This window comes from Amphiura filiformis, chromosome 2 (assembly GCF_039555335.1).
Source record: "Amphiura filiformis chromosome 2, Afil_fr2py, whole genome shotgun sequence".
NCBI lineage: Eukaryota > Metazoa > Echinodermata > Ophiuroidea > Amphilepidida > Amphiuridae > Amphiura > Amphiura filiformis.
In genome coordinates, this window is record NC_092629.1 from 25,769,800 (window position 1) to 25,785,649 (window position 15,850).

The 15,850-nt window shown below is 38.4% G+C and overlaps 1 protein-coding gene across 3 annotated transcripts in view; it reads right to left on the minus strand.

Moving 5' to 3' along the window:
* Window positions 1–327: 327 nt before the first annotated feature.
* The window catches only part of LOC140146028 (DNA repair and recombination protein RAD54B-like), a 58,282-nt gene continuing 42,759 nt past the window's right edge, over window positions 328–15,850 (minus strand). For 2 of the 3 annotated variants that reach the window (XM_072167765.1, XM_072167768.1), the window contains exons 14-24: window positions 14,719–14,825; window positions 13,622–13,694; window positions 12,705–12,958; window positions 11,946–12,110; window positions 10,815–10,941; window positions 9,219–9,325; window positions 8,081–8,146; window positions 7,076–7,198; window positions 6,144–6,305; window positions 5,043–5,108; window positions 328–3,952 (exon numbers count right to left, since the gene is read on the minus strand). In XM_072167765.1, coding sequence (XP_072023866.1) covers window positions 3,866–3,952; window positions 5,043–5,108; window positions 6,144–6,305; window positions 7,076–7,198; window positions 8,081–8,146; window positions 9,219–9,325; window positions 10,815–10,941; window positions 11,946–12,110; window positions 12,705–12,958; window positions 13,622–13,694; window positions 14,719–14,825 — 1,337 coding nt within the window. In that variant the 3' untranslated portion in view covers window positions 328–3,865. The remainder of the gene's footprint in view (window positions 3,953–5,042; window positions 5,109–6,143; window positions 6,306–7,075; window positions 7,199–8,080; window positions 8,147–9,218; window positions 9,326–10,814; window positions 10,942–11,945; window positions 12,111–12,704; window positions 12,959–13,621; window positions 13,695–14,718; window positions 14,826–15,850) is intronic. The other variant, XM_072167767.1, reaches the window with a different exon arrangement.

A 15,850-nucleotide genomic window follows, 5' to 3' on the forward strand; every position in this document is an offset into this window, starting at 1 on the left:
ACACTGACTTGAGTATCTTTTTAATGCAACTTTTTTCATTCAAGGTGTCGCCATGGCTACAAATTTTGAACTAACCAGACAAATGAGGTATCAAAATTTGCATTAGTAAAATGGGTTGCTTTTGCTATATTTCAGTTTTAAAATTGAATGTGTAGATTTTGCCTCGTAATAAAGGCGGGTAATTACTTTTTGGGATATGTTTACATGTACGATATACTGTTACATAAACTTGGGGTGATATAAAGTTGATCTTCTCTGGTCTTGGGTAACATAATTTATATGCAAGTAAAACAGAAAACATGATTAGAATAAATAACACTTTCAAACAATAATTTTGACATTTGTAATTTTATAGCTTTATTTTGACCCGTCAAGCACAACATGTGCGATTTCCAATCAATATACATCTTCATCTATTGTTACATACTGTGCTCCAGTCAGAAGTAACAGGATTTATATTTATTTTGTAAAATTAATTTTCAGTATAACTATAAAGACCTTTATTTTGTGAATAGTTTAATAAACATGAAATATATTCCATATTGAAGGTGGGTGGTCAGATTTGTTTATGTCACAAGATACGGGTGTTGGGCTTTGCTGGCCAGCGAAACCGTGCCTATATATCACTTAGGGTGATTGCGTCATCACACCACGTGGGATGCACATATATCAAGTAGTATTTTGTAGTACCTGGTCCTGTGTTTTTTCCCCTGCTCCCACAAAATGAGCGTAAAGTAGCAGGTTGTGAGTTTGGAGACATTCCAACTGCTACTTTGCGCTCATTTTGTGGGAGCAGGGGAAAAACACTTACAGGACCAGGTACTACAAAAACCTACCAGGACCAGGTACTACAAAAACCTACCAGGACCAGGTACTACAAAACCCTAACAGGACCAGGTACTACAAAATACTACTTGATATATGCGCATCCCACGTGGTGTGATGATGCAATCACTATAAGTGATATATAGGCACGGTTTTGCTGGCCAGCAAAGCCCAACACCCGCAGCAAAGTGTAGCCGACCCAGTGCTTCCTATGCGAGGGGTCTCTGGCTCGAATCCCACCCAGAGCAAATAACTTCTCTCTTTGTTTTCTCTCTTTATTCCTTCCTTTCCCTTCCCGTCGCTAAAAAGCCCTTAGGTGGTTAGTGTTAAACTTATCCTAATTTTCCTGAAATTGTTGAAAATGCACCCAGTCTAAATTAAATGGTTGAAAATGCAACCCCAAATCTGCCGCACAACCATGTACACTTATTTCTACCAAGACCCTAACAGGTCATACACCTTAACCCCCTGAGCACTACATGCCGATCTAACATTGCCTCTGATTGGTCAATTACATGATATCTTCACTTTAATCACCAATCAGAATGGAGCTTAGACTATAGACTTTCAATTTTAAACGGGATTTTGAACGGGCAAAGTCCCTAACACTCACACTGTCAATCATACTTGTTTATCAATCAAATTTAACCGCAAGCAAATACAAGAAGCGCTCATGCACTCACTGACGCGTTCATGCAATTACACAACACAAAAGCCACATACTTGTGTACCATGTAGTTATTAATGGTAATGACAGGTACCCGGAGGATTTAAACCATAACGATATCTGGGCAACCAATCACAAGCCAGATCCATTTAAAGATGCATTACATCATGGCCAATTTTAGTAGGCCAGATTTCCGACAATCTCATCCATAGAAGCTCGCAGACAGCCGTGTTAAGCATGAAAACCACAATCCAAAGTCAGTAGTCCACTTGGGAAGCTAACAGAGGGAGTAGGGTGACTGAAAAGATCAGATGTGAAAATCTATCAATTGTGCACACATTAATTAAATCAGAGTTTTAAGCTTAAATACAATATCCAGAGTATGCACAATGGGCAAGTGGACTACAGCGGGTAGTCTAAATGGAGCTATGCAAATAATCCACCCCATTTTTTTTGCGTGGTGAAAATATTCCAACAATATTGCTAATTGGTTCTATTGTTAATGCAAACTTCTTTTTGGCCAATCGGCAGGTAGTTAAGCAAGACTACAATGAGTACTTGTCCATCTTATAGCTGCTGTCTGTAAATGTTATACCTGAATCCAATCATCCTTTGAAGGAAACCAAATACATGATCTGCTCCGACGAAATGAGTGTAACGTCACAAGTTGGGAGTTTTGAGACACCCCAATTAATGAGTTGCTGTTCTTTCATTTGTACGAAGACATATGTATAGTGGTATGATGGAGCAATACTCAACATTCAATTATATTCCCATTCACAAGGGACATAACTACTGTCAATACAGATGTCTCCTTAGAACAGCAACTCAACAGTTGGAACGTATTGAAACTCCCATCTTGCGACTTTACGCTCATGTTGTGGGAGCAGGTCACATATTTTTTAATACATTTATGGATACTTTTGAAGCTGAAATACATTGTATTTGGCTTCGAGTCAGTTACCAAAGTACATTCAGTAGTGGCAGGTTGTATATATCACTAAATTGTCAGTAAATTGCTGTAAAAGTGCACTGTGCTCATACGTCACATATTTATTCACTGTGTTAAATGCACATGTGTTACATGACATGAACTATCTGTCGTACCCGTTGTAAGTTCAAAAAGTTTACAACAATTTACTATATTAATATTGAGGTAATAAGTTATCTGTGCACAGGGTTACCAAACCTACAATTTGGTAGCCCAATTGGGCGACTTAAACATTGACTCATGTGATTTCTGGTAGTTCACTGTCCCATAGAAACCCTCTGTGCACTTCAAAAATTCAAACTTTTCAGAAATGTCAATTTTCATGACCATATTTGGAATCAGCGTGGAAAATACATTAAAACGAGTACAAACCAAGCCTAGTATTGGTTCAGTGGTTCTTGAGATAGCTTTTGATATGTTAAGAAAATATCTCAACTTTGGCTAGAATTAAGATGCATCTTGGGATGTCAGTAACCAAAGTTCTTGATATCTGATACAGAAATTGCACTTACTTAATCAACTGGCAACGCATGGCTGTCCATCAACCACTGCATGCGCTGAAGCCCAGCGCTTGATTTACGGCCAGTTTTTACCGAGTTGATGTTCAGCCAATTAGAAAGACAAACTTTGAGGTTGTCGTCAGACAGTTTGTTTAGTGACGAGGAACACAAACCGACTGGGACCGAGACAAGTCCCTGGGAGAGCTGGTCTTGCCAGCTTAATACCAAAATCTCATTTTCACCAAAAATGGACTTGCGTTGAGGTGGTGGGGGGATGCTACTAAAGTTTGCCTTGGGTAGGAGTGTGCCACTGAGAATTTGAAAATGAAATTTAGACCCATCAATATACCAAAAGTCAACATTTTCAGCCAAATTTTAACACAAATTGTCTTTAGTTTTTATAACTTTTTCCAAAATTTTGGTTACAGCGACGGAGGCAAAATTAAAAATATTTTGAAAAAAAACCACCCAATCCATATATCAAAAGGCCGAAAATGCTACCCATGTTTGCAGCACGTCCCTGTATGGTCATTAGTACCGAGTAACCCTGGGGTTACATTACCATATTGTGGTACCGAGCCCTCAATAATTATCACAGCTTTACTAGTACTGCTGAAGCGACTGATTATTCCCATATTATACATCCCTGCTCAAACTGATTGGTTAAGGTCAAGTGAGCACCTCTCACAAGTGCCATACCTTTTTTATCCATACAGCTAGCTAGGGTTCAGAGAAGGTATGTTGCCTTACCCAGAATCCTTAATTTTTAACATGGTTCTGGCCAGGGTTCAGAAATGTAATTCTATGGACTAAATTGGTATCAACCTTGTATATCACTCACAAGTATCGTACATAGTCCTGTTTAGTCCATACCAATAGATATCATGATGACTTGCATTCTGTAGCCATATTGGTAATATTCTGGAAAATATAGGTGATGAATTCTCTAGCACTGGCTAAATAAGCATCCTGAAATGACATAACACAAGTAAAATAAATAAATTTATTGTTTCTTTGTTTGGTTTACATATTAATTACATTTGAATAATTGGGAGGGAAAATGTGGTCAATGGCTTTGTATAAAAACATGTATCTCACTCAGAGCCTTGCACAGGATCTGGCAAGTTCCCATCATTTTCCCCAAAACTGCCTGTCCATAATTTGACTATGAAAACCACACATTTGCCCCTTTGGCTGGGGGTCAGTCAGATCAAAGGCTATTGATATAGTTTTGAAGTATTAGTCTCAGAACTTCCTGAAGCATTGTTTTTAGAATTTAGAAATTAGCATATGTCACAGACATTAATTTTGCCTATTCAGGAAGGACCAGACTGCCCGTCCAAAATGACAGGTGGAAGTGTGGGCTGTGGCAAGCTAACACCCTGAACAGCATACACTATGCCACTCAACTGGGATATTCCAGCTGAAATCCATCAACCCCTGTGGAAGACATGACATTAAACTCCCATAGGGAGCAGCGTGGCACACTGGTTAAGGTCTTTGCCTTTGGTGCGAGAGGTCCCGGGTTCAATTCCCCGCAGGACCAAAAAAATAAAAAATCTCCGCTCTCCCCGTGGTTCATCTGGTAATGGCGGAGCAGATGATCCATGATAAAAACCTCGTTTCAGGCGGTTCCGATCAGGGTAACGCCCGATTGTCGGCTACACTTGACTGTCCTGTAAAATACCCCGACCAGCTATCTACAGCGACCCCCTTCGTTCACCAGGTCACTTGTGCCTGGCCGAAGTTTCATCAGCATATCTCCTAGATTTCAGCTGTTAATGCCTAGATATGCCCGACATAAAAAAAAAATACAGGGAGTATAGATGGAGTCACCCATTTTTAGAATTAAATTGCATGTCAGTCGTAACATTTTCAATGCAATGCTACTAGACATGAATCTTTTTAATCTAAATTTTGAAATGTTGGATCAATAGCATCACAACCCATTGCAATATCGCACAGGTAAAAATTAGAAACAAGTGTTTGTGGACTTTTATTTCCAAACCATGTTTTAACATGGTTTGGAAATAAGCTCTTCATTTGTATAGTGTCTCACCTGGTAATCTTCATCCAGTGGTCCTGCATAGTGTCTCCATTCCATCAACTCATCCATACACAGATTCTGAACAAATAAATAGAAAACATCTTTATCACATGAGAACTACCTGCCTATTGGTCAAAAAGAAGTTTTTATTATCAATTATATCAATCAGCAACATTGTTAGAATAATTTCACCACGCAAAAAAATTGGGGTGAATTATTTGCAAAGCTCCATTCTGATAGGTGATTAAAGTGAAGATATCACATAATTGACCAATTAGTGGGATAGCCAAGGAACTGGGTTTTCTTGAGTTTTCATTGCTGAACACCACAGCAGCTGAAGGGAGTAACCTATTATGCTTTGCGGTACCATAATATAACTGTACGTGCCATAGAAAATGTACACAAAATCACTCACTTCAACTTTCAATTACTCACTTAAATCGGGGGTGTCTACACTTTTCCCCTAAAGTATTGTGAAACTATCTATACCTCTCAATATCTAAAAATCTCTTCTTTATATTTTGTATACATTTGCTATAGAGCAAGCAGATATACAGTAATGCATGATGGGATACTCCTTTGGCTGTTGTGGCTGAGCACAGACTTTGCAATCAATCGATGCTGTCCAGCATCATCATCATCAGTCGGTTGTGGAGCAGGTGACTACAAGCTTTCTACAACTTGGGCAAGCGAAACAATTTTGTTTGGCTGCAGCATCCCTTCAGTATCTCCCAGGAGGTGCTGGACATACTGTAAGTATAGTGTGTGCAGCCGTCCCGGTTTCCTCTTCCCAGGTGGTGGAATATAAAGGGCATATTCTTTCACAGGCTCGTCGTCTTCAAGACACAGTATATGGCCGAGAAATTTGAGTTGATGAATCTTGACTCTGGCAACCAATGGAGTGGTGTTGGCCAGATTGTAGCTGTCCAGCAAGCGTGTATATTTGCAGTTCCTGTGCATTCACCACACAAAATGGTTCATGTGTGTCCTAACCCACCATGTGTGTACTGTGTGTTAACCAGGGACATTTATTGGCCAACCGGGGACAAAAAAACACACAGTTCCAGTTTGTTCACCTATAATCAGGGACTTTTTGACGATTAGCACACCCACCTTGCTAGCCTGCTGGTTGCCCCTACTGCCTAATTGACATGGTCTTGATGATATATTTGACTGAGTAGCATCCAACTGTTTTGTGGGTTGACCATCTTGGCAATCACACCCCAACATGTCATGGGTAACACATGAAGCTCCTTCATGAAGTGTAAACAAATCCTGAGAATAAAACAAAATATGAAAAGCATATTAAATCTACACCACCTACAGGCCTGGGGGAAAATAGGGAATTTGGGAAGCTCCTTACTGGGAAATTTTGCATCTTGGAAGGAAATTCAGCTTCTCTAGATAAAGAAATACATAAGAAATAGTGGGAAATCCTGCCTTGCAGGAGGAAAATTTGGCTTGGCTTGCCGGGAAATAAACATTTTTTCCAAGCCTAACAACCTGTGTGGGAGATTAAGATGTCTGCCATACGGGGTGTATGGATTTCAACTGGAATAGCCTGATGTACAGATAACTGGTTCAGATTTCAGTTCAAACCATAAGGCATTCCCACACTACATCAAATCACACTCTTATCACTTTGTACAGGTTCCCTTTGTTTTCATGTTATGAACAGACTGGCTAAACATGGGTCGATAGTCAAGAAATAAACATAATTTGCAAACTCATGAGCTGTGTTCATAAATTATATTGATGTACCTTTGTCACTATTAACCCATATTGCACTGGATAGCAAATCAGTACAGGTTGTTGAAATGGAAGAAATGCATTATGGGACGTGTAAGATATCTTTTCTGCGTTACAGGGGTGTGATTCAAAGCTTGTTAAATATCCAGAAAATAGTAAACAAATCCATAAAAACTGTGTGAAATTGGGCAAAAATACCCTAAAACAGCCTGCAAATCAATAAAATTGCATACATCACAAAAAACCTCAGAAAATCTGGAAAAATCCAGACAAATCACAGCCCTGGCTTTACTTACCTTGAGATCTTCTTGTGAGAATTTGACATTACTAGTTTGTGCTCCAATCTTGGCATCCAGTACAGCACTACTAAGTCCCTGTTTGCTGATTTGTCTTTGGTAAACTTTCTCTTCCAGAGTGCCCTGTTGGAGAATCATGATATAACTTGACAGTTTGGTCTAGTCCCAGGCTAATTGTTCAATTTAAGATCAGTGTTGCCAAAACTTTTCAGCGTCAAGGCGTTGTGCATTGACTTGCCAGGCCGCGGTAAAGGATTCTCAAGTAGCCCAGTTAATAGGCAAGTAGCATCATGCTTTTTGAGTAGCGACAAGTGATCACCAAGTAGCCCAATTGTGCGCCTAAGGCTTGGCATTGGCATCGCCGTTTAAGATATGGTACCTTGGTATCTTCGGACAATTCTTACCAAGATTTTGGACATGAACACCAAGTGGTCTGAAAGGAAGTTCATGGAAGCTTTGCATATCCATTCTATTCCAGACAATTTCAATAGGGACAAAAGTAGTGGACATTCCTCCTGAATGGAATAGATTATTCAAAAGGATCTCTGAACATGTTAATTAACCTCTGTTGTTTTCTACATGGGAAGTTCCCTTATTGACTCACTGACACTTCATATTGACATCCCGATCTTGATACTTTATGTCAATCACATTGACATGTCCTTTGATAGTTCCCTTAGTCTATAAGGCGCATCGTCATGTTTATTTAGTCGCTCTGAAGATGGCACTCGCTAGAGTTTTGAAAGCTCAGCCCTCCAAAAAGGACTTCTCAAGGAAAAGATTAAAAAAACCTTGAGCACTACCTGCCGTTCTAACATTGCCTCTGATTGGTCAATTACATATATCTTCACTTAAATCACCAATCAGAATGAAGCTTTGCAAATGATTCATCCCAATTTTCTGGCATGGTGAAATTATTCTAACAATGTTGCTGATTGGGCCAATTGATAATGAGAACTTCTTTTTGGCCAATCGGCAGGTAGGTCTCATGACTTAATTACTTACTGTTGTTATGAAACGATAAATAAAGACAGTCCTCCTCTGCCCATCACGCCATACTCGAGCCATAGCCTGTAATAAGGAATACACAAAATCAATTTGACATGATGAGGAAACCCACTATGCAAAACATAGCTTCATATAGTTCCACTTTCAGTGATAGCACTGCGGTTTCGAGAAATAGTGGACTCACACCTGCCTGTCGTATATCACCGACAGAGGAGAGTAAAAACAAACCTATTCCCCCTATGGTATTCGCCAAAAGGACAGTGAGCAGTGGCATGGGTTGCCAGTCTGATGAAGATGATAGGTTATCATAGGAACGTCACTGAAAATGTGAGTAAATATACCATCTTTTACTACAGGATTTGATATAATGAACTTTCAAAATCCTTTTCACAACAATCACGATGAACTTGTTCAAAGAAAAAAATCCTATCATTTACTCTCAATCTTAGTCTCACTCTCAGTCTTAAATATTATTTTAATAACTAAACATCCTTTTATTCAGCAAAAATTAAGTTCTCGTCATGAAAACCCCCGTTTTCTGAAATGAACGAAACTCGTTTACCCTTTTAGTTGCGCATATTGCGATCTCGTTCACATATCACGCTCTACGTACTTGCACTTCGATAAGCGTTTTCCGTGACGACTCGATTGCTGCCGTCTACCGTGTGATAGACGCCATGCAGAAACCAATGAAATTCAGCGTTAACAAGTTAAACCATAGCCATTGACTAAGAAATTGATATCACTCCCGGGACATACAAATCGCTCCCGGGATGTACAAATTGACATCGCTCCTAGGATGTACCGCGGTTTGTATGCAGTAGGAATGAAATGCTGGCCTGGGCCTGATCGGCAGACTGTAGTATAAGAGAGACTTAACTGCTGACAGTCAAATGTGATCACCAAGGCAAAACCAGACAAGAAATCATTATGAGTAGGACAATAATATCAGTCTTTGTCATCTGAGGTCAAATTAGTAAAAACTGTTGTATGGGCATGACACTTGGTGGGTAGTCAACATTTAGGAAGGTAATTTATGGGGTCACCAGGGGTCATCTGAGGTCAAATTAGTAAACACTGTCATATAAGCATGAACTGCCTAATACGGATGACTGCCTACTACTATATTATATACCTGTAAATCATTGGCTGGATTCCAGTCAATATCATAGAGTACAAGCCGTGATGCTCCTATCAAGTTAAGCCCAACTCCTCCAGCTTTGGAACTTAGTAGAAAGACAGCTGTAGATAATTGAAGAAAAACATCAACAATATACACTTAATTCAGGATAACAATGTGACCTGCTACGATAATTGCCTAACTCATTTTTTTTATATATTTGAGCAAAAGTACAAACTATGGTTCAATTAGTATGCATTGAAACATATTTATTCACTAATCTTTGCACAGAAACAAATGATAATGAGCCAAATGACTGAAAAGGAATAATCATAAATGAATACGGTGATATTTTATGTGATTTTTTTTTTTTTTTAATATTTCTGTGTTTTTTATTTTACATTGATTTTTAGTGACTTTGGCCTGTAACTTGGCAAAAATCAGAGCAAAATCTTGCCTGACACTTGAGTTAGGCAAAAATCCTGCTGTTAAAATGCCTCACTCGCCATTTGTAACCTGCAAAATTTCCCAACTCACCCAAAAAATCTGCTTTATGATTGGTCAATGACTTGGGCATTACTACAACAGGTGCACATTGTGTACTGCATGCTATTAGTGACATGATTTAGGCAAAAAGCTCTATTTGACTGAAAAATGAGTTAGGTAGTAGCAAGGTTATGATTATGTACTGGGTATCTAAAGAAGTGATAGGCTTTGTTGCTGATCCATTGATTATCCTTTTCTGGTGCATTATGGGATAGAAAAGGGAGAAAATCAATCGCTAATTTCTATCCCACAATGCACCAGAAAAGGATAATCAATGGATCAGCAATATATCCTATTGACTGGCAGCCTTATATGGACCATATTAACGTAATTAGTGCCCTGGGTGCTTAAGTCAGTCAAGGGGAAGGGGCACTTATTAAAACAATGAAATGAAAGTCAATATTGAGAATTTACACACTGTATCTGAGCATTTTTATCCTCTTTGCCATCCATATATCTATGTTTCACAAGTTTGTATCATTGCTCTCTATTTTACTTGCCTATGCTAGGGATGTTCATAAAATTCTGAAGTTCAATATTTTTAGCTGAAAGTTCTTTCATTTGAAAGAGAATCAAATTACCTAAACAATAAGGGGTCAATCATGTTTCTAGTGCACATCGTTTGTGAAGTTACAGACCTTTATATGTCACCAAATTGCCCAAAATTTTGTGTGTAAAGTTGTGACAGCAGGCACATGTACAATGTACACTACAGTATGTGACCCCAGATGACCTCCTATTCTTTACTGTAAGCTGTTTTAGATGGTCTTGATTTATGCAAGAATTACTTTTGCCCTTTAAAGAGTGTCGACTTGGTGGAACAAAGATTGCACTATATGATAGTTATGAATCCAGTATTATGCCAGTACCAACATATCACTTAGGTTTTGGTTGTCAAAAATTGATTTTTAGAGATTTTTCCCATTGAGCCCCTCAGTAAAACCATATTTGGACCGTACATGCACATTCCACTTCCCTATGTACGAATAGGGCCACCAATAGTATGTGATGTGAGCCTGTCTATCTATGCTATCAAATTTTAAAAAAATTGATGGTATCACTTACTATTCTGTGAGTACTTAGCGTTGAATTGCTCCACTATATGCTGTCGTTTAGTAGTTGGTGTGCTGCCATCTAAACGACTGTACTGGTATCCCTCTGCATCACACAACCTTTGAAGTACATCTAAGGTCTGATAGCAAGCAAAATGTGCAAATAATTAAGCTCATTATGTCATTAATATTCGTACATATGCAGATAACACAATACACAACTATACAGCATAAGAGGTCATCATATTCTTTCACCCTACGAAGTTGTGGAGTACATACGTCCAAGGTCTGATAGGAGAAATTAGTCAAGGTTAGTTGGTTTGAAAACATTTATACTCTGTGTGCTAGCCATAGGCTTCAACATAAAAAGTTCTGTGTTTTGAGATGTTTTCTCAAAATATCAAGAGCTATCACAAGAACCACAGGACCAATACTAGGCTTGTTGAATGAATTTTTCATGCTGATTCCAAATATGGTCATAATCATTTACAATTCTGAAATATTCTTTTATTTTTTAATTTTATAAAACTTGTCGTCTTCAAGGACCTTCAAATACCTGTCAACATCTACACATGACAGTTGTCGGAAATTAATGAAGCTAACATCTAAAGATTTGAGACCAACACTATTTTCTCTTTGACATCACCCGCATGCATAGCTTTCAGTAGCTCAGATAACACTATTTATATACCTCATCTAAAGATTCCAGTCATCTGATTGGTTAAAAGAGCGGGCATAGTTTTGATTATGGCCGCAAAAGTAACTATTCCCTGGGCATAGTTCTGCGTGTGCGTTGTTCCCAGCGTAAAATGATATTTCGCACACGTTAATATTTTCACGCGTTATAATTACGCGGAAATCGCAGATTGTAATCTGTGCCGTTTCGCATTGAAACTATTAATTTCTCTTCCCAAAATCGATGCTTTTAACCAACCAGATGACAAGAATCTTAAGATTTGGTATATAAAACAAATATTGACTGCTTTTTATTCGGGGAATGGTTAAAATTATAGGCCAGCGGTGATCTCAAAACCATGACTATGCCCTCGGCCACGCCTGGGGCATAGTCATGGTTTTGAGATCACTTTGAGCCTATAATTTTAACCATGCCCTCATAGATCAATATTTGTATACTATGACATACCTGTGTGTAATTGGAGACCAACACTATTTTCTCTTTGACATCACCAGCATGCATAGCCTTCAGTAGCGTAGACAACACTTGTAGTTTCCCAGAGTATTCTACATTGGCAACATTAGAATTGAAATCATCTGGGTACAATGACAAGAGATCCTTGTATAGAGATACCTGTAAAAAATATGTAATAAATAAATGTTGGCATTTATACAACACTTTTTTCATGTGTATCAAAGCACTTAACATTTATTCCGCTGTTGTTAAATATATGTCATGTGTGGCAGATTCAAATCATGCTTGCTAACCTGATCCGGTGGAACCATGCAAACACACAGATTCAAAATTCTGTTCAAAATTGTAAATGGTCATAACCATCAGCATGAAAAATGCATAAAATTAGTACAAACAAGCCTAGTATAGGTTCAGTAGTTCTTAAGATACCTCTTGAAATTGTGACAAAATATCTCAAAACTTGGGGACATTTTATGCTGAAGAATATAAAATATAATGGTCAACTTGCGGAGATTAACCCCCTGAGCACTACAATGTGTACCTGCCGATCTAATATTACCTCTGATTGGTCAATTACATGATATCTTCACTTTAATAACCAATCAGAATTGAGCTTTGTAAATAATACACCCCATTTTTTTTTTTTTTTTTGCATGGTGAAATTATTCTAACAATGTTGCTAACTGGTCCAATTGATAATGAAAACTTCTTTTTGGCCAATCCGCAGGTAGTTCTCATGGGGTTAAGCCTTACCTCTTCCTCCTCATACATTTCCTTCCTTTTATTTCCACCCATTTCATTCCCTTCCTCTGCCTCCACACAAGCTTTATATATAAGACATGGATGGTTGCACAGCTTCTTAAGTGCAGCGATGCAAACCAAGTGAGGTGACGCTTCTTGTAGATAGGTGGCGCTTGTCAGGCATCGACGTATCACACGAGAAGCAAGAAGTTTGTGGTATAATGATAACTGCAGTGCCGTAGGACGACAGAAGACGACTGTTTCAACTGGAAGGAGGAAGGTTGATTACAAGATGTGTAAATAAATAAATAACTAGTATAGCTAGTGGGGGTGGAATGCAAGAGAAAAATCAAAGATTGTTTCTTGTACTGAATGAACACATCCTGACATAGTGTAACAATTTCCCGCGTACATGATACAACGTATGCCAGTGTGTGGGGGTGTACGTGTGTAACGGGGAAATGAATCCAACCATGCCAACTCACTTGTGATTGGTTTATATTTTAATTATTGTATCCAAGGTCGTGCGTTTGTGTTGTAGTTTGAAATCCGCTATATACGATCATGGGTGGATTTTCTTATGCATTTTATTGTTTTTTACTCCATATTTTTGCCTTAATCTCATCAATTTCAAGCCTCCATGGACCAGATCATGCCACATATCTGATAGTGCAAACTAATATAATTTTGTTTAAATATATAGTTTGGTTTACAAATTGATATGGTTTACACACCAAGTGCCACAACACTGTGTTTCATGCCCTGCAATCTTCAGGTCCTGAAGATTGCAGGGCATGCCACACAGTGTTGTGGCACTTGGGGTGTAAACCATATCAATATGTATTTCAGCTCTACCCATCTGGGTATCGAGCACTCTAAAACTGTTAGTGATACTTTTTACATATGTTTATAGTTTGGTTTACACATACCTTTTGGAGGCAAGTATTTATTGTTGATTTCCTGAGTTCTTCTGAGAACAAACAGACTTGTGAGTCTGGATAACTAGAAAAGAAACAAGAAATAGTCATATAATTATGTTATTAGCAAGTCAGTAACCATTGGCTTAATTTAAAATACATGCCCCCTATGGGTGGTTTCAGTGCCATCTCATTTCCAGTTGCACCTTATCCCCCTGAGCACTACCTGCCGATGTAACATTGCCTCTTATTAGTCAATTACATGATATCTTCATTTTACTCACCAATCAGAATGGAGCTTTGCAAATAATTCACCCCAACTTTTTGTGTGGTGAAATCATTCTAATAATGTTGCTGATTGGTCCAATTGATAATGAAAACTTCTTTTTGGCCAATCGGTGGGTGTGGGGTTATGGTCAATGCAGCAAATTGTTGGAATTCCAAAATCTTCCATACCTTTTCCATTTTTTATGGATGAAAATGGTTGAATCTGAGGTAATTTGAAATTGTTGTAATTTGGATGGAATTCCAATTTGGGGGTGTCTTTTGTAAGGGCATGTCCTTATAAAAATGGAACTGCCTATTGAAAATAAACATTTTTTGGTTGCCTTTCATAAGCTGAAAATAGGCCTACCCTTTGACTATTCCAGTTGAAACATATACACTATCTATTGAAGACATGACCTTAATCTCCCACACAGGGAGTGATTTCAAATGGGGTTACCTGAATGGGTGAATCCATTTGAAATCTACTCGTTCATTGGCTCCTGCATGTCGTCTATCACATAGTAGACTGCAGTGTTAGCGTTGTTGTGGAACATGCTTGTCGAGGTGCTCACTAGCGGTACATATGTTGCGCGTTAAGTGTGTAATATACCCGCAGTATGCGTAATTGAATTTGTAGATAAGTTTCGTTCATTTTAGATTAAAGGGAGTTTTCATGACCGTAACTTATTTTTTCCAAAATAAACTAGTGCGTCGGTGACCACTACTCAAAATATTGGACCTGCTAGTTGTCTATCACATGGTAGAGGACAGTAAAAACAAAAATTCATACTGCATAATTCTCTAAATATATATCTAATTAATTTAAGTGTGCTTATCCTTACCTCTGCAGCTCTTGTTTCTCCAAGTTCTTTCTCCTTCTTTGTGGCTCCTGGTTGACGTGATCTTAAGATTGGATCCTCATACACACGATGAAATGCACCACTTGAACCTTCATAATTGAAAGAAAACACATCGTCACTGAACGGGAAAAACCTCATATGTACTTTTGGCCCTTGAACATGGATAAAGCCTCGTAGGTGTAGACTTTATATTGAAGAGGTTGCTTCATCCATGTTCAAGGGCCAAACGTACATGCAGGAAACACCTCATATTTACTTTGGCCCTTGAAAATGGATAAAGTCTTGTAGTTGTAGACTTTATATTGAATGGTTTGCTTCATCCATGTTCAAGGGCAAAAAGTACATAATGAGGTTTTTCCCACCCAGTTACGATGTGATATGATGAACTCATCTTTACCTCAGCACCACATTTTCTCCATCAAAATGATAATTTTGACATCAAGCCCAATATCTTCTCACTGGGCTATTCCAGTGGAAATCCATATACATGTACCCCCTATGGAAGATGACCTTAACCTCCCGTAGACTTCAAATGCAGTTACCCATTCAGGTAACCCTATTTGACATTCATATTCCCTGTGTAGGAGATAAACCCCATGAGAACTACCTGCCCATTGACCAAAATGAATACTGTGTCCAATTTTCAACCAATCAAGGAGGGTATTAATAAGATCATCTGCAAGTGCAAGTTTGACTATAAATAGTTTTAAAGCCTAGTCATAATTGGCAATTGAAATGAGCATTTCAAGTTATCAACCAATCATGACTGGTAGTGTCCAGGGGGTTAAGGTCCTTTCCCACAAACACTCACTCCTTCACCACTCCCCAAATCCTAGGGCAACAACATCTACAAGAACTGAAGAAGCAACTTGTGCAGTTAAGCCACTATCAATGCATAAGTACTCATTCTTCATCACAACAGACAAGGAATGAGCTGCCATGCAGGGTTGGCGCGATTTAAATCAACTGATTTAAATCATGATTTAAATCACGATTTAAATCAAAAGTTGTGATTTAAATCAACTTTTTCAGGTTTAACCATTTTTGATCAATTTAAGTTAATTTCTATCATTGATTTGACTGTTTTACATGCACTTCATTTGTAATACACCTT